The 27,153-nt window shown below is 37.3% G+C and overlaps 5 protein-coding genes across 9 annotated transcripts in view; 4 read left to right on the top strand and 1 right to left on the bottom strand.

Annotated features, from left to right (window-relative positions):
* CARPA (Carbonic anhydrase-related protein A) overlaps window positions 1-8,598 on the top strand; it is a 74,934-nt gene extending 66,336 nt beyond the window's left edge. For both annotated transcript variants that reach the window (XM_066298067.1, XM_066298066.1), the window contains exons 9-10: window positions 6,719-6,761; window positions 7,166-8,598. In XM_066298067.1, the coding sequence (XP_066154164.1) occupies window positions 6,719-6,761; window positions 7,166-7,227 (105 nt within the window). In that variant the 3' untranslated portion in view covers window positions 7,228-8,598. The remainder of the gene's footprint in view (window positions 1-6,718; window positions 6,762-7,165) is intronic.
* A 2,702-nt stretch (window positions 8,599-11,300) lies between these two features.
* On the top strand, window positions 11,301-12,577 carry LOC136347914 (protein AMN1 homolog). The gene is made up of 5 exons (XM_066298333.1): window positions 11,301-11,557; window positions 11,612-11,904; window positions 11,959-12,170; window positions 12,227-12,389; window positions 12,443-12,577. The coding sequence occupies exons 1-5, from the start codon at window positions 11,511-11,513 to the stop codon at window positions 12,508-12,510; spliced, it is 783 nt and encodes a 260-aa protein (XP_066154430.1). The 5' UTR covers window positions 11,301-11,510; the 3' UTR covers window positions 12,511-12,577.
* A 776-nt stretch (window positions 12,578-13,353) lies between these two features.
* On the top strand, window positions 13,354-15,763 carry IFT57 (intraflagellar transport 57). The gene is made up of 8 exons (XM_066298328.1): window positions 13,354-13,505; window positions 13,586-13,748; window positions 13,802-13,920; window positions 14,613-14,763; window positions 14,817-14,941; window positions 14,993-15,163; window positions 15,225-15,379; window positions 15,435-15,763. Exons 1-8 carry the CDS (start codon window positions 13,354-13,356, stop codon window positions 15,587-15,589), a joined length of 1,191 nt encoding a protein of 396 aa, XP_066154425.1. The 3' UTR covers window positions 15,590-15,763.
* Window positions 13,933-16,028, bottom strand: LOC136347915 (uncharacterized). Of its 2 annotated transcripts, none has more exons than XM_066298335.1 (3): window positions 15,816-16,028; window positions 14,374-14,591; window positions 13,933-14,316 (listed from the first exon to the last, which is right to left on the bottom strand). In XM_066298335.1, exons 2-3 carry the CDS (start codon window positions 14,588-14,590, stop codon window positions 13,937-13,939), a joined length of 597 nt encoding a protein of 198 aa, XP_066154432.1. In that variant the 5' UTR covers window position 14,591; window positions 15,816-16,028; the 3' UTR covers window positions 13,933-13,936. The 2 variants fall into 2 exon arrangements, with proteins under 2 accessions (XP_066154432.1, XP_066154431.1); XM_066298334.1 differs by having other exon boundaries at window positions 14,374-14,623; window positions 15,816-16,026.
* Window positions 16,029-16,226: 198 nt separating this feature from the next.
* Window positions 16,227-25,552, top strand: LOC136347899 (apoptosis-resistant E3 ubiquitin protein ligase 1-like). Of its 3 annotated transcripts, none has more exons than XM_066298307.1 (16): window positions 16,227-16,516; window positions 19,893-20,246; window positions 20,302-20,441; window positions 20,498-20,638; window positions 20,699-20,793; window positions 20,845-21,055; window positions 21,109-21,322; window positions 21,371-21,582; window positions 21,633-21,803; window positions 21,857-22,034; window positions 22,156-22,329; window positions 22,389-22,504; window positions 22,558-22,692; window positions 22,743-22,928; window positions 22,985-23,247; window positions 23,305-25,552. In XM_066298307.1, exons 1-16 carry the CDS (start codon window positions 16,336-16,338, stop codon window positions 23,405-23,407), a joined length of 2,874 nt encoding a protein of 957 aa, XP_066154404.1. In that variant the 5' UTR covers window positions 16,227-16,335; the 3' UTR covers window positions 23,408-25,552. The 3 variants fall into 3 exon arrangements, with proteins under 3 accessions (XP_066154404.1, XP_066154406.1, XP_066154405.1); XM_066298309.1 differs by having other exon boundaries at window positions 16,407-16,516; window positions 22,743-22,929; window positions 22,977-23,247; XM_066298308.1 differs by lacking the exon at window positions 16,227-16,516 and adding an exon at window positions 16,923-19,078 and having other exon boundaries at window positions 22,743-22,929; window positions 22,977-23,247.
* The last annotated feature ends 1,601 nt before the right edge of the window (window positions 25,553-27,153 follow it).

Below are 27,153 nucleotides of genomic sequence, written 5' to 3'. Positions count from 1 at the left end.
TAAAGAAAGACATGAAACAATCAGGAGCACAACGAATGCTCTTCATAGACGAAGCCGAAAATGTTTAGAAGTTAATGGCAATATTTTTGAACATTTACTATGATATCCAAACGTTAATTTATGGAATTTCTTATGAAATTTATAAATTTGTAAAATTTTATGTTTTAATTTTATTTGCGCTATAACTTGTAAACAAACCAAAAACGTATAACAACATTTGAGTTTTTTTACATTTATTTTTCATGTACAACACGCTCCTGAAGCTTGGCACGATCCTCCCGACTCACCCTGTATACCATCCATGGCAGCTGAATTTGTGTTAATGCGCAGATTCAACTATGACGAACTACGTCGAAATGTGTCGAATTGTGTAGAACTTGGGCTGCATGTTAACAACAATAATCGCAACACGAATGATAAATAACCAGAAGCACTACTTTAGTTCTCAAAAGAACACATTTTTACCGCCAAAATTGGAGCCAAAAAGGTCAACAAATTAAGCGGCAACCGCGCAAAAAATAGGGTTATGTGTAGCAAAAAATAGGGTTATGTTTAGACATTCAAACATATCTTTATCCTTTTTTAGCATATTCAATTTATACGACTTGTCGTTTTACATAAGGAGAGTCTCAATCGTTACACTTTGTGACGCGAATAAAAAGCTACGTGATTTGGACCGCAATTCTGATCCGCCTCAGCGCTCCAAGTTCTGTGGAGAAGCGAACCTCTGGAAATTACCAAGATGTTGTAACAAATTAACTGTCGTTCGTAAGCTAATCATGAACTTTGCCGACAAAAAATAAATGAAGAAAAATAAAAATTGGATACATTATTTTTCCGAGAAATAATATCAATCAATTCGCATCCATTTAAGTTGTCGCGTAACTTCGGGGAAACTGTTATTAATTGAAAAAGTTTCCAATGCGACGACTTATTCATTCGAACTTTTAATACATTCACTGTTCTTTAAAAAATGATCGGAAATAGAACTTCTCCCTTTGTTGCCGGGAATTTTTCCATCGATTATGCCGAATGCATATTTTTTAATTTTGCTGAAAGTTCCTGCGTTAACCTGTGAAGGTCATCGCGTGAACATCGCGTGATGTCCACTGGGTAAGTGGATGCTGTGAATGACACCCACAAATATTTAAAAGGGTTCTCTTTCATTTTAATGCATCATCCGTTTAGGCAGGCATGTCTGAAATGCCAATATAACGTAATAAGTTGGATTCGGGCAGTGGAGCCGGAAATGGAGACTACGTATGTACGTTTCCAGCAGCGATGCAGGACAAACATGTCACAAAACCTGTCCGCTCGTTTCCATCCAGGAAATTGAAAACCAGACAATGCAAATTTTACATTCATTCGTGGCCGTAAAACCCGAATTAATTCCGTTTTCGGAGATTTGTATCTTTTTAATTAAATTTCGATTTGGCTTAATTTTTGTTTGTTTGGTAACGCAACAAAGGAGTGCCGTATTTTTGTTAAAATCGGTGAAAATAATCTCTAAAAATAAAGCGCACTCTCCGGCACTCCGATCTCACGAGGATTTCCAAGACAAACTCCTCTTCAGAAATAATTTAAAACGCCATTGTCTTTCAGAAGTTTTATTCAAAATTCATAATTCTTCTGCTTCCAATCTAAATTCTCGCTGGAAATTCAAAACAGCTTTGAATGAGAGGAGCTCCCGAAATTAATAAGTTTTACGTTTAACGAAGTTTCCTTAAGTTGTGTACCTGTTGGGGAAATTTTATTTTCCGGATCGCTTTACATAAAAACGAAACAGACCTTTCGCTAATCGGTTGCTTATCGATCCCTATGCATCCAAAGCGTAATCTAGACCATCTTGGTACCTACGACCAAAATCCTGGGTTACTAAATTGGTTTTAAATTGCTCCTTCCCTCCTTCGATGGGTAGGTAATTCAGGTCACGATCCCCATTAACACATATTTTGTTTATTCAAATGGCTGCAATTATATCCCAGGATAATCCCTAAATAAACCTCGTTTCCCTGGTAATCTCTCTGCTGCCTGTGGAAATTTGTGGTATATTCTAATTTTGCATCAATTTTATAAATGCTTATTTTATTGCAGACAGAGCGGGAAATTTGGACGATAATTTCGGCTTCAGAGACGGAGGTTCCGGTATCACAGTTGACTCACTAAGATATATCTCACACCTTCACAGTTCTTAATGTCGGCTACTTTCTTTTGAGGGTCTTCCGAATATTTTACCTTTCGATTATTTTTTCATTCCATTATTATGTTATTTTTATTATCTTTTCCATACTTTTCGTTAAAGACGAATTAAAACAGTGCAAGTTGCAGAAGTCAAGCACGAACTTCGAGTGGGTTCTAGAACTTATGTAAAGTCGCTCGGGGAAAGGCGAATATTTCGATGACAAACTTTACAGGCAGTGTTACAAACGATTTCTGTTTGGTCTACTGGGATGCCAACCATTTACAGCCGAATAAGGACTTTTGGCTTGACCTCTTATTGATCCCATCTTGTGCCACCTCTCACCGTTCTTCATCGACGAAATAGATTGCAACGGTACAGAGGGCGAGTGCAACGGAATCTGCAATGGAACACTGTGATCTTCAGCGACTAATCAAAATTTTATTCTGATATGCGTAATAGTCAGTGAAGAGTGAGAAGGTGACGAGCTGCACTCTACTACAGACATAATGGTGTGAGCTCTTAATTCACGATCACATGTGGCTAGGGTTACTATAGATTTCTTCCAAAATGATGAAATCAATTTGTTTCTTTGTCCATGCCGATCTCCAAACCGATCACCAATCGACCATGTCTGGGATATTGTTGGTAGCAAGTTACGAAATTTACCCCATCTCCCACAAACTTTGGTAGCATTCCGTCGTGGCGTAGACATGGCCTGGAATGAGATCCCCCAAGACGATATCGATAATCTTATCGAATCGGTGTGTCCAGGAATGCCTAAGATGACGCGGATGGCCGACGTAATATGAAGTTTCTTTCCGGTTTTAACCATCGGATTTGTTTAATTTTTTAACGATGTACTTACGTCGTTACGAGAAAAACGTGCGCTGAAAATTATTTAAATCGAAACCATTTTCGCGGAGTGGTTTCTTGCCTGTGACACGCAGTGTATGTTTGAGTGTGTCTCCTCGAACAGGGCCGACTTCGGAGGATTTCACGCGTTGAAAAAAATGTTCGACTGGTATTTCAGCCCTCGAAGGCCATTTTTCTGATCGCAAAATACATACCATTACCTTGTATCCAAAATGTAATTTTGCCGAATTTTCCACTTAAACGGGCGAAGGTCGCAAAGTGAGGATGAGACTTCAAAGACCTGGTAAACGAGAATTTACGGAAGAAAGAAAATTTAGTTCATAACGTCGTGAAAAAGGGCATATTAGATTAGCAATTTATCACCGAAAAAGTCAGGGAGGAGAATCTTAAAGGATGTCGGCGCAACATAATCCAGTCTGGCTTATTTTAGAAAGCACTTGCCGCGCGTCTTTTCTAATTTAGCTGATAAATCAGCTGGCCTTTCTTATAAAATATTACTTCCTCCTTCGCTTTTCCAAACTTACAGGGCTCGATCAACTTGCTAGACCAGGGCTGGAAATCCAATAAGATTTTCGTTCCTTTAATAAAACCCGAACCAGGTAAAAAGCTACCTCAAAAGCTCATCAAAGCAAATTAAGTCCTCCTTACCCGGGGCCCTGATTGAAATTTTCAAAGTTCATTTCGGAAGATATTTCCGCGTAAAATCTCGGATTAAATGTGAGGCGAACCGAAGCTAACGACCACGTAAAATCGCGAGGCCCAACTTTTGCAAATTTGCGCATAATGTGGCCATTCTCGCCTAATTATACCACATTACCGCAACTTGGGGGCTTAATAAAATATGTTTGGCCCTAATGGAATGCGAGGATTCAATTGTTACCGAATAGGTACGTGGAACCTAATTCTATCCTTTAAGGCCAAATTAGCACTACAAAACTGTTTTAATTATGCCGAGAGATAAACTGGAACTTAAGCAGAGAGTAATCCTCGTGTTTTTGCCACAAGCGCAATATTAAATGACCCTCTTGAAATATTTAGCGAGCTAAGTTAAAACATTATCATCCACCGCTGCCTGGTAATTTTCGTGGGAATTTACCCCTAAATCCAGAACCCTTAATTAAGATTCTCACGCCCTCCTAGGTGAGCTGGCTAATATACCTTTATTTTCCCTAATTCCGGTTGGATATGGCAAGTATTAGCTTCGTTTATGGCTAAATTCGAGAGAAAATGTGGTTAGTTATAAGAAACGGTGAGTGGCTGATTTATCAGGTGAATTAGAGACGGTCCGATTTGGAATAATCCACCTCTGGATTATAGCTGTCGCTGAGTTTGAATATTTATTTCCGGAAGTTTAGGAGTAGATTGGCGAAGCTTACCTCCTCATCTTTTTCTTGCGCCGCTCTTATTCAATGCTTCAGTTAAGTAGTTCGCTGCTAATTGAAACGAAATCTTGTAAAAAAACCACGAATTTATGAAATCGAAACTGAGCTGCCCTCACTTGTCGGCGCTAGATATACAGGGGTTCGATTTATCATGCACATGCGATTTTCTCGAAAACTAAGAATTTAATAAAAAAATGTTTCAAATAAAGTTTGTTTGGGATAAAGGAGCGCTTCTTTTGATTTTTTTTCCCCAAAAAAACTGTCATTTAGAGGGCCTTTTCAAGGTCATTCGTATTTTTTCTAATGGAAACCCTAGATTTTTTTGACAAAAATGGATACATCACTAAGAACTGAAAAACGTTCGTTTGAAAAAGTTTTCAATTCAAGGCTTTTTTAGATAGTTTATTCAAAGAAATAATCGAAAATTAAGTGAAGCATGGAACAACAACATAAAAGTTTTCTATTCCAGTAAAAATTTCTTTCACCAACTTCAATACACTTTACAATACGTTTTTTAAACGATTCATGAACACATTTTTTTATTAAATTCTTAGTTTTCGAGAAAATCGCATGTGCATGATAAATCGAACACCCTGTATAGTACCTTTTCGCTACTGTGCACATGGGGTTTTACCGAGCGCGAGCAAAAGACAATTAGGCAATTTCTAAGTGGGAGGGAGACAGGAACAAAAAGGGCTTGTTTTTCAATTCATGCGTGCTAAAAATACTATTTCGACCGTGGCGTTTGTAGAGATAAGCCGACATTGAAATTTATTATGGAGTTTGTTCTCGAAGAACGCATTCAAATTTGCATGGATGTGCGCAATTTGCGTCCTCCACAGTAACATAGAACTGCATCTCTCCTCGGATCAAGGCGTACTGCTTGCGAGTCAACGACGCTAGCCGAACGGCGACGATGGAAGGGGAAAAAGTAGTCCGTCTCCCTCACACTTATCAATCACCTAATGGCATTTCGCTTGCCCTCCCTAAAACGTCATTTGCATAGCAGCAAAAAAGATACAGGCGGCACAAGATGTTGGGAAAATAACTTTCCTAAATTTAATCAGTGATTAAGAACATCATTTTGCACAAAAAAGTTCCTTAAAATGGGAGTTATAAACACAACCATTTCCCCGAAAATAAAACATATTTTGAGAATTAGCAACGTCGCGTCATGTTTATTTCATTTTGATTCCTCTCTAAATAGCCGCATTAATCAGGTACGCATTTTTACACGATTTTTTGGCTCCGATAGATTTTACAATTACAATTTAAACATTGGATGGTACTTATATCATCATTTTAAAAACCCATTTACCTTTAAATTATCGTTGTCATCTCCGATTAGCATAACACGTTACGTATTTTATACCATCCAAATCACAATCAAAAACACAAATTTGTTATTGTTTTTACTATATTAAATGTCCGAAATGTCCGCCATTTGAGTCTATTCATGCACGACAGCGTTTTAGCCAATTTTCCTGTACACGATGAAAAATCCAGTTTGTTGAGCTGGAAGTTTTCTTTCTGGATAACGATTAGCATAAACGCGCCTAGCTTTTTCGGCATTTTGTAACGCCTCTCCAGAAATGAAAAGCTTATCATAACGTTCCCGTAGAGGACACATTTTCACGTAGGTACTGTTAGTATGTCCGAATAAATTCACGTACTAATCAGAAGGTTAAGTCTTATCAGCTATCGGTTATTGAGGAATTGCAACAAATAATCATAACAAAAGTCAACTCCGTTTCCTTGGTCACTCTAAGTGCAGCGTTGCCGCTTAAATTAATTTTTCCCGCTTAAGTTGTTTTATTAGTTATTCGGTGTCGAATTGCTTTCAGCAATGTGATTTCTGAATAATTTTATTTTGTTGTTATACTTTAAATAATCAACATATGTCGAGCATATTTTTCATTATTTCATAAAAATTAAATTTATTATTATTAAAGCTTATAGCTTTTCGGTTATCAATTTTAACTTTTTTTTACTATTAGGTTTTCGACCCTTGTTGTAAGGATTTTTTTTGTTCAGTTCTTAATCATTGGTTAAATTTACGAAAGTTATGTCCCTGACATTCTGCATATCTCCTCACTAACCTTCTCAAACTGCGCGTTCCAAAGCTTGGCGCCCTCACTTGTCCGCTCAAAATGCACACTCCAAAGATGAGTTGTCCTTACTTGCCAACACAAGAAACGTTTTTTGAGCTGGAACTCTATTAACTGTTACTTTTAAACATCAAAAGCTTTATATTAATTTATTCATATCAATTTTTTTTCAGATCAACAACTGTCCATCAATGCACAGGGAAATGTATTATAAAGGTAAGACTCTGCAAACATTTTTCAAATCTGTCGGTTTCCATCAGAACGAATGAATTAATATACACAGCGTAGCAGAAACAATAGTACATATTCCCCATACAGTGGTATGGGACCCGAAAAATAAACCATTTTAAGAAATGCTCTAGCACTTTTTGAGATTTTTCCCTATTAAAAGTCTTCCATTTGGCATTATTTAAGGCCAAGATGGCCTAAAGTGAAAATCACACACGAACACCAAACACGAACCGTTTAATGGTTTCCCGAGCCCACAATTAATTGGCCAACTTTTTCGCATAATCTGTTACGGCTAGGATAACATTAATGAAGTCCGACAAAATGAAAAAAGTTGGAAAAATCGCAAACATACCAAAACGAAAGTGGTAAACGAACTTTTCTTGTTTCAGCCAACAAATGGTCGCAGAGTGTGAAGGACTATCCGTTCCAGAGCATGCACTCATTACATTAGGGATGACAATTAGGATTTTAACGATACATTGATACTTCTTGGAAGGCTTTCGCCCCTTTTTCGTCGCATATTTAATTTCGATTCCTGTCGAGCGAGATATAGCAAAGAAAAAATTGAGACCCGGAACATGGCAGAGCTAATATTAAAATATTATGTCCGGAAAAAGGTATGGAACGATGAAAATTCGGCCTCCTTGCCAGCAGTCGTTTTCGTTTTAATATAAAATACAAATTTTCCATGCTGCTTCTTTCCTATCTTTACAGTTCGTTCACTCCAAGTTAAAATTCATCTCTCCATTTTATTGGAGCAGATTCGCATTTTCCGGACGATTTTCCCGCCGATGTGACTTCACAAGAAATTTTACCCACTATCCCAAATATGACACTTTCGTTTTAAATAGAAATAAGCCAAAGCCTTCCAAACCATTATTTTTCTATACGGGGAGAGATGACTTAGTTTTAGCCTTTTCAAGAAGGATTGTTCGCCCTCGAGGTCCCCCTAAAACTTTACGGTACATCGTATTGCTACTCCATTGCTTACAATAACATTTATGTGCTTTATGTACAGAAACTACGACTAAAAAGCTTAACATATAGTTCTTGTAGATAAAAGTTAATGTTAGTCGCGAAGTCTATTCCCAGATCTTTGAGTTTAGGGAACCTAAGCAAGTGTTACTCCAGAGTGTTAACGATAGGTCGTTAACAGCCGTATACATAACCTTTGCCATGTAAATATATAAAGTAACTACATAAGGTCACTGTACATAAGATTCCAGCAATAAACTAGGAGACTTAGAGCTGTTTTATAAATAATGTAAATACTTTCTCCATTAAAGGTTTTTATTGTCGAGTATGACTGAGTTGTAGGATGAAGTTAAAGGCTAAAATTAGCCCGAGAGCTAAATCTCAATAATATTCAGCGGTTTTTAATAATAGTTAAAGAGCTATTACACGGTTGCGCTAATGGTGTACAGAAGACCATTAGCTGTATTATTTATTTTAAATTAAAATGGAACTGAAATACTAAATTTAATCACCAATAACCGGGATATTCCATATTCATGGAAGCTATTAAATGTCACTCCATTGATTATTTATCGGTAATAATTTCAGCTAAAATGTTATTGTTGCTACTTTTCGCAGGGATACGGACTTGTTTGTGGATAATTTGTTTTGTCTCTTTGGAAAAAAGGTTTGTATTGAACCAGGACACCCTATATAATTAACATTTCGAATTAACAAAATTAACGATTTATTAGTTGTGTTGAAAACCATATTTAAACGTAAAGCGGATGTCTTTAGCCGTCAATTGTAAGCTTTATAGGAAATATGTAAATTGCCAAAAATGTAATATATAATTATTTAAAAAATATGCAGACGTTTTATTTGTTGGTAGTGTTTTGTATAAGAAGAGGACGATAAGTGAAAATGCATTGAATTACATATCAACGGACTACTGTCGTCAAAATTTGAGCCCCACGCGAAAACTTCACAAATCAAGCCCTTAGATTCAAAGAAGATTAGGTAAAAACATACATCACTCCCTAGTGAATATATTACCAGTTTTTGATATAAAAAAATAGAACGAATGAATATGCATGAAGTTACAGAAAATTAGATTATTAAGGGCAAAGCCATTGCTCATGCGAAAACTCCTAAAGTTGACCTCGTAACTTCAAAAATGAACTGCTCTCCCTAATGAATTTATTAGCAGTTTGCAATACAAGAAGGGTGAAATGAATGGAAATGCATTATGAAACACAATACGAAATTATTGTTTTCAAAATATTTGCTAATGGGAGAACTTTCAATAAATCAACCCTTTCAGCTCAAAGGAAACTGGACAAAAATAAAGTTTGCTCCCCGGCGAATTCTGACACGATTCCTTAGAAAACTTGGCAAATAATAAAGCCTATATAGGAATTAAGGGGGGGATATATCATGGCTTTATATTCCTTGCCTCATCGATGTTTAACTCTCTTTCCCACTTGAGGAGTAATTGCACGTCTCTGAGGTTTTACACTTCAGCGACATTCTGGTTTATTGCCTTGTTCGAACTGGGAACTTCTTAAGAATAGCTGATCCCCACTTCACGGATCACTCGTGTACTTTCCGCTTGCAGATGCGAGGAATTTTCTTTTAATCCCACTTGAGGAAAATATAATAAGACTTCATACATAAAATTCATAGAATCTTTGTCAAAATTCGCCCCCGAAAGCTTCAAATAACCATCGAAATCCGCTTAAGCTTAGCGAGTAATCTGTTCCTGCTGAATTAATCCCTTTGGAATGGCTGCCAGGAATTAACATTTGCCACTAAAGGAATGTTTTATATTGCCAGCTGTAACCAACACGTGACTTATCTTTAAAAGATGAACTATGCTTTACGCTTTTCGAGATCAAAAACTCTCTGTAATAAACCAACGACCATCTCATTGGACCGTAAATCTTCGAAATTGCTTACTTGAAGAACTAATCTAAAAAAGAAAGAGAAAACTAAATTTTGAAATTTCCCAGGGGCTGTTTTGAGGTACATCTAGTCACCAAACTAAGAAATGTGTTACGAATAGATTCATGTGTGGCAAGGTTAATGGGCCATTCGTCTGGATGAAGGGATTTTTAGGGATTCCTCCGGAGCGCACAAAAAGCGGAGAAAAGGTAAAATTAAATACGAAAATGTAAAATTTAAAGGTTTTAAAAAATAAAAAAATAACGATATATATAAATTACTCAAACTACCTTGAACTAATTTTTTCCAAATTTTGTAAGGGTTGCGTTGAAATACCTATCCTCCGCAAATTTAGAAATTCCGCAAATTTAGAATTGACCGCTTAACTTAATTAAAAATCGAATAATGGAAGATCAAAGATTTCTGCCTAAGGCAAGCTTAGTTGAATCGCCCTATTTCTGGGGGGATATATACAGAGTGTTCATCCCGTATAAATCGGTTCACGCACTCTAGCCAAATCAAGTTTCTAATATTGTGCGTGGGTTACAATCGAAGTATTTCCCTCCGGGGGGCTCTTCGTGCCCCCCTTTCCCGCAATCTGTCACCACGAGAGCTGTTTCCCAGTGGAAAGTTTATATAGAAGCGAACTAATTTTCAACTTCTATTAAAGGGAAGGTATAGTAATGAGAAAAAAGTAGAAGATTTGACCAGTTAATTAAACCAAAACTAGTTTTCCGAACGAGGCGGGACTGTGACAAAGTGGAAAACTCTAAGATAATTCCGGGGACGAAATTCTTGCGGAATTAAAAGTAACTCTTTGTTCAGCTCCGGCAGTCTTTGTTCTTATTTATTTAAGGCCTCGTTTCCGTTTTTGATTTCATGAATTATTTATTTACGTGTACACCTACAGGGTGGCAAAGATAGAGGGGATTTACTACTCGTATTCAGTAATACGGTAAAACTCATCAACAAATGGAAAAAAAGCAATCAAAATTATTACATTTGTACCTTCGAGCAGCAGTTCCTCGACGCCTTCCTGAATAAATCATCCATCGGGGGCTCTCTTCTGTGAAAACCAGTTCCGGGCCTTGATGGCCCTAGTCCTTGAAGGTCCTAGTCTTTGCATCCTATCGCACTTCCTTCATTAAATCGCAGTTTAATGTGAGAGTGCACGTGTCGAGACGTTGACTTATAAACCTTGAAGGAGGAATGTACTTCTACGTTCCGGTTCTTCAGTTAGTTATCCTCATGGAAATCAAGAATCTGAAAATCTCCGGAAAAAGAAACCCAAATTATTGGTAAAGCATTTTTGAATGTCCCGCGTAGTATTGAAAGGAAGAGCACAAAATGGTGCACTATAATATCCATCTTCGTTCCGCACATTGCGAGCTGTCATTACGAACAAAGACACTTGCAAAAATCCGTCCATTGTTCAGCCGTCTCCTCAATGGGGATTTACTCAAATACATTATTCACGGCTACAGAAATGCTGGATAACTTTTTTGTTAAATAATTCTTGAAAAACATATTGACGAAAATTTGAAATAGATGCAAGAATTATTGTAATATCTTAAATTTTCTGTAAATTGCTGACAAGTGGGTGAGTAAGACAGAAAAACAAACCTGCGCAGTGCGAACCAAGCAAAATCAAAACAATGCACGATCTCTTAAACGTCATAGAAATAAAAAAGCAATTTTTAATTACATTATTCAGATCTACTTGGCATCGACCCGCTATGAGTTTTAAGTGAAATAACACGTTTGATCATCGAAAGACCATGAGGCTGCGAGGCTACAGGAATAAAATGTAAAGACCATTCGACTATAGCGCCGACAATGTCAACTAGGTACTATTTGTCCTCAGTCAATTCTTTGTTTTCAATGTAAGCTCGATCAAAACCTTTACAAAAACCTGAATTAAAAGAAATCCTTTCCAGTACACTTGACTACATATTAATCCACTTAACCAATTTCCAATTGGAAGAACTTACAATCTTACCCTCAACAATTAAAAATCTCCTGCTAAAGAGATTACAGTTCACCAAACAATTACTTGGAAACCCACTTTTCAATGATTACCTTAAAGCCTTTGTCAATGATAGGACTAGTCAAGTGAACCTAAGTTGCATATTAGTCAATGATGAAATTCTCAACACATTGAGTTCATGTCCAAATTTGAAAAGGTTGGACCTTACAGAAGATGGCAGTATTTGCCAGTTCACCAATGAGGGTACTAATTAATAGACTTTCAATGAAATTTTGATAAAAATTGTTCATATTTAAGGCCTTTCAAAGTTACTAATGCAAATTACAAACCTAAACATTTTCATTGCCATGAAGAGCGATGCTGTTACTGACGATGTTTTAAAAATTCTTTCAACATATTGCAAACAAATTCATGGAATAAATGTAGGAGGATGTCAGAACATCTCCGATAAGGGTTTGGCATTTTTAAGAAATATGGAATTGAAATGGTTAAAAATATCTGAAACACAGGTATGTAAACACATATTTGTCTGTTAAACCTTTCCATTTGCATGAAATATTACTAGGTCACTGACGAAGGCATTGCTGCACTTGTAGAGGGGAAATGTGGCCAAACGCTCAATGAACTAAGCATTGACAATTGCCACAAAATTACAGATATTGGGCTAAGGAAGCTCACAGAATGTTGCCCTAATTTAAGAGTGATAAGTTTTATTAGCTGTGGAGCAGGTAGATCATACTGCATATTAGATACATAATAAAATTACAACAATTATTTTTAGGATCTGCCTTCACTGACACATTAAGTTTCACACGACCTGTGAAACAACTGTTTTGGGAAGTGAAATAATAAAAGATAGTTTTATTGTCAAATACACTTATTTACTACTAATATAATAAAAATGTGTTTTAATGTATTGTTAAAAGGATATTTTCCCAGTCTATAGTGTTATCTAATTGAGACACAATTTGAACATTCACTGCATTCAATAATACATTCAGGTTCGTTAAGATATTCCTGCTCTATTATGAATTGTTCACCACATCGACAAGGATATAAAGCAATACCTTCATTGTTTAAAACTAATTTCTCTTTGGATAGTTCTGCATAAATAAGGGACTCTTGCCTGCAGTTATCGGCAAGTAGAGAAGCATCATAATCTTTTCTAGACTTTTCGTCTTTCAAAGTTTTGTAGGCCTTGTCTATGAGCTGAAATCTCTCAGTTGTCTGTGCTCCTTTATCTGGGTGATGTTTTTTGACCAAACGTTGGTAGTTTCTCTTGATTTCTGCAGCAGTTGCATTCGGTGCACAATCCAATATTGCGTAAAAGTTGTTCATTTTGAAGTTCTTTTATATTTAGATCCAGTTTTGAAAATCACATTTCATATTTTAATTTAATGAAATCAAAACAAAGATTGAGGTTATGTTTAAAATCCATTTTCGAGGTTAGACGTCCGTCACTTTTGACGTAAACCAAGAATGGTTTCATCCTTCTCTATCACCGCCGAATAAAGAATGACTAGGATACATTCATTCTACACTAATTAAATAGTCAGTGACAGTCATGTGATTTTATCCGCCAAATTTCAAAATTACGATACAAACAATGAAAATTAATCAATTGATCTACGAACCTTTAGCTTCAATTATTCTACAAAATCCAAAAAGTTCACGACTTAAAAATCTGTAAAAATGATTCGTATTGGACCTAAAATATTCTCAGAAAAAGAACAAGAAAACACTTTCACTGCATTTGTAGCAATGGAGTACTTGCTCGACAAACTCAAATTACTCAACTACGAAGTGGACTTTTTGAGTGAAATAAAACTCAAACCCATACACAAGTACGTAAAATGCAATAGAAATATTACATTTTTCACCTATCTATCCTTTCACTCCATAATTTTCATTTTATGTTTAATAGATATTACTTTGTGGTAACAAAAAACAGTGGAGAACAGTTCTACCTCTTCACTATACTAGCGGCGTGGCTGATTAGGAAAGCTGGTAAACAATTTTCTACTCCTCAAGAATTTGATGATCCAAACACTACTATCGATACCATTTTGAGTACAGTAAAGGAAATGGTAATGCAATCTTTGAGTGAAATAAATCAGACTTTATAAAGGAAATTTTGAAGGGAATGCAAGTAGGTTTCTCTGCGAATAAATTGAAACAAGGATTGGGGGAGCAGGTTATTGAGGTTCTGGATTTTCTAGCCAATGTTGCCATCACAAAGCAAAACCTGAAGTTTCAAATGTAAGACATATCTGATTCACACCACAGCCTTTTCATTTATTACATACTGGGTTATTGCCAAAAGAGGATACACTTTATTATTATCTACTAAATTCACATTTAAGGCCTTTTGGCACTCATCCATCGACTTTTCATCCCTAACATTAATTGTTTTCAGCTTATTATTTATATCCTTTGAAGCTTCTGAGAAGAATATCCAAAACTCATATGCCATTTGCAATAATTTGGCTAGGGGTGGCTGGATGGGGCTGCCCTGTAAAAGTGGAGATTTCAAATCCCAATCTAAATCTATTGTGGCCCTTTCCAGGCTTGCCAATTTATTTTTTAAGTCGTGATTGCATTTATTAAATCTCCCTAAGCAGGGTTTTAAAGCCTCTAATTCCTCTTCTATATGACCTACAATTTGTTCTTGTAAAGCAACTATTTAGTTCCCTTCTTGAGGTGGATATACACCTAATATTTTTACTTGCAAGTCTCTCTGGATGATTTCAAAATTTTCTATATACATTATATGAGCCTCTTCCACCGCACGCAATTGTTCGCAAAAGTTGCATAAGGCCCTTAAAGGGTCTTGCATAGCTGCTAAAGCATCCTTCCATGTTTCGACATGCTGGGGTAGTATTTCGCAAAAACTGACCAGTTTCTTTTGAATCTCCTCCAAGTCACTCATACTAGAATATGTGTTAATTCAGGCCGAATCCACCTGAAGAAAAGGAGCAAGAAACTGAAATTATTGATGATGAATCTGAACTTAATTTAGACAGAGTTGAGGAAGAGATGATTGCAGCTTATTCTGATGATTCTGATGATGAAAATATATTTCAATTAGATAATATCAAGCCAGTAAGTTTGTGTGTTCATGTTGTTAGTCAATAGTACATGAAAATGAGATTTAGAGAAAAAGTGAATTACACCAAATTGACTTAAAAAGTAACATTGATGAAGAGAGTTGGAAATTGGAGGTAGAAAAGGTTCTCCCTCTACTGAAAGTTACAATTAAGAATGAAAACAGGGATTGGAGGTAGTATTTTTGGATTGATTGAGAAAATTGGTAATTAAAATGTGGTTTTAGGTCCCATCTGGAACAAATGAGAAATTACAAAAATAGCATAGATGAGACTTTAACACCCACCAAAACCCAACTGGAAAAGTTGCATAAAGAAATCAGCTCCACATTAGACAAAATTGGGAACAGAGAGAAGTACTTAAATAGAGAACTGGAAACTGTTTTAGACAATTACAGGTAAATAATGTATATTTAAAATAAAACGAGTATGATTGACATTTTTCTATATAAAAATAAGGACTTTGCAAGATCAATTATCAAAAATCAAAGAGAAATATCGAAGCATTAGCACAGGGGTTGCTGAGAGAAACCGGGAGCTCAACAACCTAAATGACAAAGTGGAATCTATAAAGCAGCAAATGGAAGAACGTGGAAGCTCCATGACTGACGGAAGTATGTTCTTACACAACAAAAAGTAAGGGTGATTATGTGTTTTTGTTCTGTTTAGCTCCTCTAGTGAACATCAAGAAAACCATAGTAAAGGTTAAGGCTGAAATTGTTGACATGGACGTTAGAATCGGAGTGCTTGAATGTCTGTTATTGCAGACGAAGATCAGGGAGGAGAGACAACTTGAAAATTCTTTTAATCATACTTTATATTAAAATTAAGATAAAATAAAAGTTGAAAAGTGTTAATATATTTAGGTAAAAATATACAGTTGGAGCTTTGTATGCACGCTACCCATTAGAATTCATGTAGATTTAATGAAAATCATTTTTGATAACATGCATAAAGGCTATGGTTAATGGCAAAACAGAAATCTTGTAGAATTAAGATCTGACCCAAGCAGCATTAAAGTAGATAAGGAAGGTTGATTAAAGAACTTACCAAATGCAATTGAATTAGAATGTATTTTGAATTTGGGGCCAATAAAAGCCCCCTTGATAGAGCGACTATCTACTAGATTTTGGACTCCGAAATGCTACTGTTAAAAGAACTTTGTCTGAGGCATTTAAAACCTGAAACTTATGACGAATTTTTTTATTATATCTTCTAATTACTTAACAATTTTAAATACAAAGCATAAATAAGAAATTATATTTTAAATGATAACAAAACCTCAAACATTAGATCGTTCAATTTTAATCAGTGGTATTTCTGCGCCCTCTAATGTAAATTGTATAAAAACTCCCATTACCAGATGGAGAACAATAGACATTTTAAATCAAATTGTAATATTATCAACTTTCATCAACAGATGTCGCGACAGTTATTAATTATTGATTCCTTTCAAAAACACTAATCAATCAAAATCAGCTGTTCTTTGATTATTTTCACATAAGTTTCCTGACAAGAATCATCCCATTATTCGCGTTTTTAAAATGTAAACACCACAGTAATTATTATTATGCAGAACAGTGCCAAAGTCAAATTGTTAGCAATTTCATTTATTATTTTTATCCCCACAATCTATTTTAGTTTTCGAGCTTCTTTGTCCAAAAACGTGAAAGAGTCTCTAGAACAGTATGTGCTAAAGTGGCTTAAAGAGTTCGGGCTGGAAAGGCACGTTGTCGCTTTCAGAGGAAACGGTAAGCTTTCCTTTCGAATTATGATAAGTTTATTTTGTGTTTAAACAAACATTTAACTCCAATACACTTAAGGGTCACTCAGGAATGTAGGAGCACAAAGCAACAATTGAACAGGGACAATGCAAGTTGGGAACCCAGACACGTTTCTTTTTGTCTCCTTCAAATTAATTCAGCTAATTAAGTAGCATTTAATGTATGCCAAAAACCACCACAATAATAGCTTCACTTCCTTATCTTTTTTAAGTTATTGAAACATAACAATTAATCAATCAATCCACAACTTTATTGATTGATAATAATATTTAAATGTGTGAAGTGCAAGTGCCCAAGCACCAGTACTTATATTCATTAGCTGACAGCTATATAGCAGTCCAGGAGTCCTTTGTTAGGTAAGTATTGGTGGGTTATTTTATCTAAGATTAAAACAAATAAATCATGCCAAGATCTGAGCATAGTTGAGTGATTATCTTTGTAAGGTAAAAGATTAATATGTACAGAGGTGGGCGAAAATCGATAAAAGAGGGAGATTTTGAGTGGAATAAACACATGCAAGAATTTTATTTAAAACAGAAAATGGTTTTTTTAATTGTGTAATATTAGGCAAGGAGGAGGAATAAACTGTAGTACACCTCCTGAGTGAATGGAAATTGGGATATATGAATTAATTTTTGAGTGTGAACTCATATTCAAAAATTATTCCTTTGAGTTTTTATAGCTACCTATGAGTTTTAAATGCCTATAGTAAACCTCGAGTTACAGTTGAGGACTATTATCAATCCACCCAATTCAAATACAATATATTTAAAGGCTGAGAATTGCTAACTCATGGGTCTCTTAAGCCTGAATTTCCCAAACTTTCACTTCCGCAATAAATGTCCTGATGTTACAAGGGTACCCAATTCCCAATGCTCATATACAGGGTGATTCGCAAGGTATTCGACGACCACGCCATCCTGTGGATTTGCTACGAGTGTTAACGTAAAATTAGTTAATCATTGATGGCAGCCCAACGGCGACTCAGTGGCAATTTCACATCCAATGTTGTGAGCTTTTAAATGCACCTTTATAGATCCAACCATCAGATTTTCCCTCAATGTTATTAAAATCTGCAAACAGAATTTTTTGAGTGCTCTTTAATAGATATTTAGACACCTCCACTTAGAGTGAACCTAATCCATCTTCCTGTTTATTTCTGCAGCGAGGTTTAAATTCCCGGCTTGAGTGATAGCGAGGACTGCAAAGTAGCGAGCTGCAAATACCCTAAAAAGGGCAATATTCCCTTCAACATAAAACCGGAAGTTTCAGAAGCATCCCATTAGGGTAAATTGACTGTTTCAATTTTTCAAGTTTCAGCACCTTCACTCCCATTCGGACTCATTTGTATTCAGTCCATATTCCGCAAATCAAAACTCAAAAGATTCGTGTTTGTTTTGCCCGATTCCTAAGGGACTCAAAATTATTAATTTTAAAAGCACAATCACCCCTTATCACGTAACAGCCATTTATTAACCCTGCCTCAGTTGGACAATTAGAGCGATTAGAGGTAAAGCTCTAAGTGGCCCATTAGCCTAACACCCAGCAGGGGTCTTCGCTTCGTCGTTCTGCAACGTGGAAATGTATGACGTCACTGCGTCGCGTATCCATTGTTGGAAGACCCCGGGGCTGCAGCAGTCTTTGCCACGGCGTCCCGACGACTGGCCAGATCCGGAGCCCTGTCCGAAGCGCGCGTGTCTACCGCGGTTTCTTCCGAAAAGTTCAACCGCTCCACTTCAAAAAGTTTCCCTTATTCTCCAAATTGTTTAAAAAAGTTTTTTTCGTGTATCTTCTTTAAACATTATTAATTCGCATTAAAATTCATTGACCAACGATCAATCTTCGTGGCCATTTATCAACTTCCTCAGTCCATTATCGAAAAATCCATATCCCTTTTTGGCTCGGAGTTTGACTTAATCGAGGACCTAATGGAAGTAATGGATCACTTAAAATGCGATGTTGAAGCCAGGAATATTAATTTCCCTTCTGACCTTGCTCATTTGTTATCATTACTCATGTAAGAGTAATGATTGCTCATTGATTTCCAGTGTATTCCCAACTTCAGTTTCAAGTGAATGCAGCTTTATAGTGTTTCCCTTGGGGCAGGTTTAATTAATAATCCAAGGAATCCGGCGTTTGTGGAAATTCTCTATACTTCTTGTGCCTCTCTGCCTAAGCCAAACACCACTTCAGAGCAATTCCCAGAGTGGCGCTGAAATTCCAGCATTCATAAATCTCTGCATGGGCGCACAATTTTTTCCCCTGGATGATTTTTAGGCTGTAACGAATAAGCAGGTCATCAAAGCCTTTTTCCCGTGGGGTACAGCGCGAAGCTGATTTCAAAAAATCTGTTTTTGTGATGAAATCGATTAGTACAAGAAATAGTTCTTATATCACACAAATCGTCCATTAGAAATTACCATATCAGATAGTTGTAAGTACCGAGAATCATGTCCGGCATTTTCGACGACGAAAACGAAATATGCTCAATCGGAATGACCATGCACCCGTCCAACAGTGTGTCTTCTGGTAAGTGTCTTAGGAACACCCGATTATTAATTATTTACAAATATAATCGAGAATCGATGGAGAAAACGGCATGTCTAGGATCGATAAGTTCTGGATTTGTTGTTACTATCCATAATGGATGGGGCAAGTGAACTTTCCTTGTGCCAACACTGACTATTAATGAGGTCAGCGGTGGCATGTTCCATTTTTGTTTCGAAATATCGAATTATTCTGCAGTGTCACGTAGCGCGTGTTTTGGGATTATAACGGATAATTGCTACCTTGTCAAGGTTTCATTCAATTTGAACCGTACATTTTCCATTATGCTGTAATTGTCGCAACTTGCTGCGTCTGGGCAAAGCGAGAATTTCGGCCGACTTCCAATGCGAAATATGATATATTATGATACATTTTAAGTTGCCGTTTACACCCTTTCGTTTCGTTCTCATTTCCTGGGAGGTAAATGTATCCTGCCTTGTCGCAGCACGATTTATGAACGTTCCTCATGTAACAACTGGTTTGTTCTGCGCGAATCAAGACCGTGCCAGCAATTAACCGAAACTGGGACAAAGTTTATATATACAAGCTTCTCTGCCAAGTTTAGGGCTCGCATTTTCCCTTAAACTTCGCCGAACAGATGGCAAACATTCAGACTAGAAATTCTAGCCAACTAAACCATTAGAAAATCGCCATCCTCGCGTCATGGGCGCTCAAGTTCAGAGAAAGCTCTCATTCCAGTTTTCCCAAACGTCTGCCCTAGGAGTGAGATGGCCTAATTACCGGCGCTCAAATTATCATCGGCTAAATATAACTTGTACCACTCCGTTTTTACCAGGTATATCCCTTGCTGCCCAACCCGAAGAGCTGCCGGAACTCCCAGCCCCCGATGAGCAGCGTCTTCGCGAAGCAGCTGCTGCCCTGCAACAGCGCTTGGTGTTGCGCCACTGGTTGGCCAGGCATGGCCTGCAAGGCTACTTGGCCAGGTTGTTAGCAGTTGGAGTGACCCGATTGGAGGACGCTTATTGGCTGGAGGATAACAAGGCTAAGCAGGTCTTCAACAAAGACGTAGGCGATTGGTCGGCAGTCCGGCAATCGTTGCCGACCTCCAAAGGGGACCTGGACAGATTGAAGGCTGATCTGTGGTCGGAGGTGGTGAAGAGCAGCAACCATCAGGACGCTTGGACATGGGGTATTCCGTAACGGAGTGTTTATTCAAATCTTCATTGATTGAGGGGTGTTTCTAGGTGGCATGTTGGTGGTTTCAGTATCTGTAGCTGGACTGGTCACACTAGCAGCCATGACGCAGCCGTCCTTAGCTCCGGAAGCCAAGCATACCTTATTGCAGTATGTCACTGGAAAGTACCTCCATCCATCTAACTGCAAGGTTTTTGTGTTTTCTACTTAATTATTGATTTTCTCTCATTAAATGTCTCCTTGAAGGTGCATTTCAAGTGGAATTTGCCGCACCCGGTAGGTCAAACCACGTGCTTCACTGTGAACTTTTATCAACGCAATGGGCAGCCTTATCCGATCTGTGATACTGACAATTTTAATGTAGATATTACTGGGGGTACCAGAAAGGTCGGTTAATTTCTTCTGTGTTTTCAATTATCAATCAATAATTCATTGCTCCCCATTTAGTTGAATGTAATAACAGAACTGGGGTCCCCGACTGACCCTAATAGCGCAAATGTGGCTAAAGTCATGTTTACCGTCCGCCATGCTGGCCAATACCGGTAAGCAAATTCAGCTCCACGGAAAATGAAATTGTAGGTAATGCTTTATAGGGTTTCGGTCATGGTGAACAACCATCATGTGGCAGGAAGCCCTTTTTTTACAGCGTTCGTGGCGGGGCCAGCGTACGCGCAACGCACTGTAGTGATCAGACACTGTAGCACTGTAGTTTGTACAGCCAGCGTGGCTCATCTCTTATACATCGAGCCGAGAGATGAATATGGCAATATTTGTAAATATGATTCCGATCGTACCCCCACAGAGGTACGTGGATCTATCCCCAAACTATACAACGACTCGTCAACCCGCTATTTCAGGGTTATTTAGTTCAGATAGCTCCTTTAGGAGCCGCTTCACAAAATAGTATAATGGATTGCGAGGACAACTATTCGGTAACTTTAGACTATGACTGGAACACAAATAGAGTGAGCGTTCAGTTGAAATTTGCCAAAGAAGGATGTTACCATGCCACGATAAAGTACAATGGGATGGAGCTTCATAATGGGGACTTCGACATTATCGTTTTAAACAGTAAGTTTGTGTAATAATTCCGATTTGAGATTATTAATGGTGGTCTAGGTGTGGATTCAACTTTAGTCCAAAAAAACGTGGCGATAAAAAGCCACAATATCTGCTACGACGCGAAACTGATCAGCGTCAAAGGCGACTTACTAGTTAAGCCCAAAAAGGTGCTGTGTTACGTATCTCCGAAGCAACTGATAGTCAAAGAGCTGATTCTAAGATTTATACCAAAGAGACTATTCACTTTTAGGTTATGCCCGTCGACTAAAGTACTACTCCGTTAAGCAATCATTTTCCGTGACTTACACATCTTTTTTAGTTCATATTTCAATCGGAGACTCTTAAACTAACCGACAAAGGCAATGATTCATTTTTAATTGACGACGGTTGCCAACCACGCGTCGAGTTGATCTCTAAGGAGCGAAACGTTATAGCTGCAACTTTCGCGCAATTCCTCCTCAAGAATATGGGAGGATCCGAAACTTTCAAAGTGAGAAATTCCAACCCCACTAGTTATGTCAAATCTACACGGAAGTATTGCAGGACAAACAAGATTTTTTCTATCACGAAGTGAGAAAATATCACCAGAAACACTATCGTGAAAAGCTAGCGATGGAAGTGAAAAGGGATAAATTGCTGGAAAGCAGTATGAAGTCCACCAAGAACTTCTCAGTCTCGGACTGGTGCAAGAATTTTGAAATTACGTTTTCGGGAGAACAAGGTAGTATTATACACACATAGAATGATTAATGTTATGTGACGGTGATAAAATGGCAAAGGGTTTCTTTATGTGATGAATAAGAATTAACGAGCATTTTACAGCCTGTTTCTATTGCTTGCAGGAATTGATTGGGGAGGATTACGACGAGAATGGTTCGAGCTCATCTGCGCTCAACTCTTCGACGCTAAACACGGGTTATTTTGCAGTTTTCACGAAGGGCAGCAATCGCTAGTGCATCCCAACCCCAATAGACCTCCCAGTTTGAAACTGAAGCATTACGAATTTGCTGGAAAAGGTGCTCCATATTTATTTATTCTTTGTCAAAGAAAAAAAAACATTCTTTTCTTTACGCAGTGGTTGGCAAATGTCTTTATGAAACTGCCTTGGGAGGGTCCTACAGGCAACTAGTGCGAGCAAGATTTACGAGATCATTTTTGGCTCAAGTCATTGGTCTTCGGGTTCATTACAAGGTATTTTTAGGTCTCACGCTTTATTGCTTTTTTGATTTACTATTGTTTTTCAGTATTTTGAACAAGATGATCCAGATCTCTACTTAACAAAAATTAAGTATCTATTAGAAAACAATATAGACGAAATCGAGACTGAGGTCTATTTTGTTGAAGAAGAATACGACCATACTGGGCAGTTGGACAGAGCGGTACTACAAACAGGTTTTCCTTTATTGTTTATAAACGCGTACAACTGCAGGTCGAACTGGTGCCCAACGGAACAAAAATTCGAGTCAAAGACTGCACAAAGCTGCAGTACTTAGACGCTTTGGCGCAATACAAGTTGGCCACCAAGGTCAAAGACGAACTAGAAGCTTTCCTCAAAGGTCTTAATGAGTTGATCCCCGACAATTTGCTCAGTATTTTTGACGAAAACGAATTGGAAGTAAGTAAATTACCGTGAAATTTTAATTAAAGCTAATTTCCCAACGGGCCTTTCAGCTATTGCTCTGCGGAACTGGCCAGTACAGTTCAGCCGACTTGCGTGCTCATCACGTTCTAAACGGAGATTCGTCCGAGTTTAGACGAGTGGTCGGTTGGTTTTGGGCGGCTGTCGGTAATTTTACCCAAGAGGAAATCGCCCGTTTGCTACAGTTTGTTACTGGGTGCTCGCAATTACCTGCAGGAGGATTCGCAGAATTGACCCCAAGATTTCAAATTACTGCAGCTCCCACTTTCGGGAATTTACCCACTGCGCATACGTGGTAAGTTTGGAGAAATTCCTATTTTAACGTTTTGTCAAATTTTAATTTTTGTTTCAGTTTTAATCAACTTTGCCTGCCAGACTACGACTCTTACGAGCACTTCGAAAAAGCTCTGCTTCTGGCCATCAGTGAAGGAACCGAAGGTTTCGGTATGGTATAACCGTTTCCTGTTGTTAGACTGATTTAAAAGGAATAGTACTCTAGGATATCGTATTTAAGTATTTAAAAATGAGCGCACTTCAACCTTGATTAGGATTCTTTTATCTCTAAACTTCGAATCAAAATACTTCTCGTTTTTAAGTCTTGTGTTGACTGCATTTATTAATTATAACCAATAAAATCGAAAACTCTTTAATGTTTCTCACATTTATAATAGTAGTTTTAGGGTAGGAATAAGCCATATAGAGTTTTTTTCAGTATTTTTATAAGGCTTTATACGTAGAGGATAACATTGTGATATTTTGCAACCAATTACACTACTATGCAACCGACACGTCGCTCAGTTCTTTTATCTTTTAGAAATATAAAGTGGTAAACGGGCCTGCCTGCACGGTGTTGCAATGAACAATTAAGCATTCGTTAAGCATACAACAGTGGAGTTAAACTGAATCACTAGAATTTTAAACGAAACAGTGTCTTTAGGCGTAAAGAATGTATGTTTACAAAATTTTTGAAAGAAAAACGTTACTGGACAACTGAGCGTGACGTGTTTCATTAAAATTTGGAGCCCGATTCCGTACTCTTTGGAATAGGACGTTCCTCGGGGTATTACGTCAAAATGGCCTATCCCACGCGGGGCCTACATTCAGGAAATTAACCAACAAAAGTCAATATCTGTGGTTTGACAGCCAGTCTTACAACAAAATCACTTATCTTTACTTGACCTTGAATGCTCATTCGCAAAAAAAATATGCTCAACTGAACTCTATAATTTGAAAAAGTCGAAGTTTCCACAATGGGCTAACCCGACGCCCACGCATGTTTCCCTCGTTTATTTTTTCCTTTCTTTGTTTCCTGGCCAAACCCGAATGGGTGTGTGCTTTCGGACAAAGCTAAAAAACACTGGAGCACAAATTATGTCCAAGCGAGTGGACGCGTTGGGGAGACGAAAAACAAGTCTTTGAGGCGGAATAATGTAAAGACGTATCGAAAACAGTTGTCAAGAGTATAAACTCCGAATAAAATCGATGCCATTTTAAAATATTTAAAAGGCATTGAAAATAACTACAGGTGTATTTTTAAGCATAAGGCGTTTGCAACATGTCTGAAGGCTGCTTTAACTGTTACGTTACATTGCTGCAAGCGCCCTATACATGCTATGAGACATCACTAAGGCGCTCTTTCTTTGCTAAAATTACAGTTTATGAGGCGCTTCGGGCAGCTGATGCTTAAAGCAAAAAAATACACCTTTTCTCGCAATTTTCCCTACCACTGAGGGCGATAGGAAACTTGAACAAATATGGAGGACAATGAAATTTTGACTATGACAGTGACGTTCCTCCTAGCGGCGATCACATCGGAATTTGAACCCCGGTGAGGGCGCTATGAAACATACAAATTGCAGATCTAACCTCACAAACATTTTTCTCTAAGTAACATGCGCTGTTTTATTAAAATTGATATTGCTTTACGCATGTCATTTTTACGAGGGGCCGCTTCAATATTTAAGTTTCGATTGTCGACGGATTATTGAATGGAATTAATTTGGAAACCAATGCCTAAACACTGAAAACAGACGTTTAATACCTTTTGTTTTATGTAAACATTTAATCTAGCCACTTCCTTGTACATTCGTTTGCTCATTTGAAGTTTTTTTTTGTAAAAGCTTTGCACTTTTATAGCATTTAGCGACTTTATTAATTGTTCTACAACGTTATAAGAATGATTGTAAAAGTGTTAGATAAGTAATTCCGAATAATTAAAACTACTCCATTAAGAGTTACACCAAACACAGCAATTGTTCCCATTTAGCGCAGTCCTGAGTGACTCGATTCTTAAGGAGATAGTTGCGAAGTTTTTTCACTTTAGTGGAATTTTACCAGTTCATAAGCAGTAATCTATAAAACTGTATTCAATTAAATCTTTTTTTTTTGTATTAAAAAAGACGTAGAAATGAAATGGGTTAAAGCGGTGAAATTGTGTCCTTAAATTTGGACAAACTCGCTGTAACCAGTTTTTAATAGCGCAACATGTCACCACACCAATACATCAAAAACTAACATCATTCTCGAAGCAAAATCAGCCAAGGATGCGAGCAATACACGCTGATAACGACAATAAAGCGAAATGTTTAGTTTTTTTTTAATTCCAGTTGTGTTTCTTTTCCACCATCAACTCCTTAGAAGTACCGAAAGTTTTCTGCCCCGTCTTTACGTTCTCTGTGTCGAATTTTTCGGTCCAGCTGGTTTTTGAATATCTGTGATCAAATGATTCGTTTGACAAAAATATTTATTTATATAGAGCAGTAAGAGGAAACCTATTTTTAAAATTTGAGCCCTGGAAATCTTCCAGTTGCCGTGACTTACGGATCAAGCAAATTATAATAATAAAGTAGTGTCTGGATTTTTTTTCTCGCACCATTTTAAATGTGCATATTTTTTCTGTTTTAGTCCATAATAAAGTTAATTATTTTGCTCTTCCTTAGTTTCATTTTTATTTATCCCTTAATTATCTTCAATAAATCTCCAAAAGCTTTTTCTAATAAAGCTGCTAAAGGGGCAATCGAATACCGAAGCCGATTCTCTGACAATTTAATTGTAAAAATTCTCTCAATCATAAAGAATTGCGTGACACCATTTACACAAGGCATAATTTCCCCATTTTGTGAATTCGTGCGTAGGGAAATCCCCATTTCCGTTTCTCGCAGAACACATTGCATATCTCTCTGACTGATTTTATACAGGGTGATCCATGGTCGATAGTTCATTAGACGTTTGTTCTTTTAAATAATTACTAATATGCGCTTACATACGACAAAAATAACCTTGAACTTGACCATCGTCTGCCTAGGTCAGCTTCTGTATTCCCCAACAAGTAATTTATTGGTAACTGCAGCAATTTGCAGAACTATTTAAACGTGTCTTTTTCGGAATTTAAGAAATGACATTTACATACAATAACCTTTAAGGAATTCCCAACTTGTCCAGCATAATTTAACATTATTCAACTCGTGGCAGGTTTTCAATTTAGATTTTAACGTCTCAGTTTCTTGCATTGTATGAGTCATACGAGGCAGGAGCCGGCCCGTCGACCTGGAAAAGTCCCTGGATTCCCGGACATTGCGGGCGGCAATGACTCAGAACCTCCCCCCAATTACGTCCCTTTGACACTTGTTGATTTGGATCTATTTTTGGTTGAATAAGAGTGACTCACCACGTATTACTGGATATATTTCGGAATGGGGAAAGTTTTAAAAAATACTTTTACTTTCGGATTATTTTAGGGGTGGTTGACGAAATTGTTGATTTTGATGAATTTTACTCAATTAATGGAACTATACAAAAAGGAGTGATGTATCATTACTTGAAATAATAAGAAATACGGCGCCGCACGCCATGAAGTTCAGACCTCTGGAATATTAAATCGGTGAAGTCTGGATGGCACCACACGCTATGAAATTGCGGAGTCACTAGGTCTATGTGTTAATGCTGAATTTTGTCGTTTATTCTAGTTTTTACTGCTTAGTAAAAGGAAAAAAAATCATAAAATGCAACATATTTAATTATAAGAGCAAGGGAGCGAAAAATTTGCTGTGCGGAAAGAATTCAAGACTAAAATGTGTCAAGTTATTACATTGAACCACAATGCGTGGTAGAGTTGCCAAATACATTTTGTGCTCATAAGATGATTTGCATAATATTATACCGTTCTCACTCACGTCTTGGCAATTTAATGACATCTATTTAT

This window comes from Euwallacea fornicatus, chromosome 30 (genome assembly GCF_040115645.1).
Source record: "Euwallacea fornicatus isolate EFF26 chromosome 30, ASM4011564v1, whole genome shotgun sequence".
In the NCBI taxonomy this organism is placed as follows: Eukaryota; Metazoa; Arthropoda; class Insecta; order Coleoptera; family Curculionidae; genus Euwallacea; species Euwallacea fornicatus.
The sequence above is the reverse complement of the archived record's forward strand: the minus strand, read 5'-3'. Positions and strand labels throughout refer to the sequence as shown.

What these genes read in the sequence shown, in the direction of transcription:
- IFT57 (XM_066298328.1), top strand. Translation starts at nt 13,354, where the DNA reads ATGATTCGTATTGGACCTAAAATATTCTCAGAAAAAGAACAAGAAAAC. An exon ending in AATTAGATAATATCAAGCCA is followed by an intron (nt 14,764 to 14,816) that starts GTAAGTTTGTGT and finishes AATGAGATTTAG; the next exon opens with AGAAAAAGTGAATTACACCA. An exon ending in AATGAAAACAGGGATTGGAG is followed by an intron (nt 14,942 to 14,992) that starts GTAGTATTTTTG and finishes ATGTGGTTTTAG; the next exon opens with GTCCCATCTGGAACAAATGA.
- LOC136347914 (XM_066298333.1), top strand. Translation starts at nt 11,511, where the DNA reads ATGTCAACTAGGTACTATTTGTCCTCAGTCAATTCTTTGTTTTCAAT. An exon ending in TTGCCAGTTCACCAATGAGG is followed by an intron (nt 11,905 to 11,958) that starts GTACTAATTAAT and finishes TTCATATTTAAG; the next exon opens with GCCTTTCAAAGTTACTAATG. An exon ending in TTTTATTAGCTGTGGAGCAG is followed by an intron (nt 12,390 to 12,442) that starts GTAGATCATACT and finishes AATTATTTTTAG; the next exon opens with GATCTGCCTTCACTGACACA.
- LOC136347899 (XM_066298307.1), top strand. Translation starts at nt 16,336, where the DNA reads ATGCAGAACAGTGCCAAAGTCAAATTGTTAGCAATTTCATTTATTATT. An exon ending in GGTTATGCCCGTCGACTAAA is followed by an intron (nt 21,583 to 21,632) that starts GTACTACTCCGT and finishes CATCTTTTTTAG; the next exon opens with TTCATATTTCAATCGGAGAC. An exon ending in GTCTTCGGGTTCATTACAAG is followed by an intron (nt 22,505 to 22,557) that starts GTATTTTTAGGT and finishes ATTGTTTTTCAG; the next exon opens with TATTTTGAACAAGATGATCC.
- LOC136347915 (XM_066298335.1), bottom strand. Translation starts at nt 14,590, where the DNA reads ATGAGTGACTTGGAGGAGATTCAAAAGAAACTGGTCAGTTTTTGCGAA. An exon ending in CTTGCAAGTAAAAATATTAG is followed by an intron (nt 14,317 to 14,373) that starts GTGTATATCCAC and finishes AACAAATTGTAG; the next exon opens with GTCATATAGAAGAGGAATTA.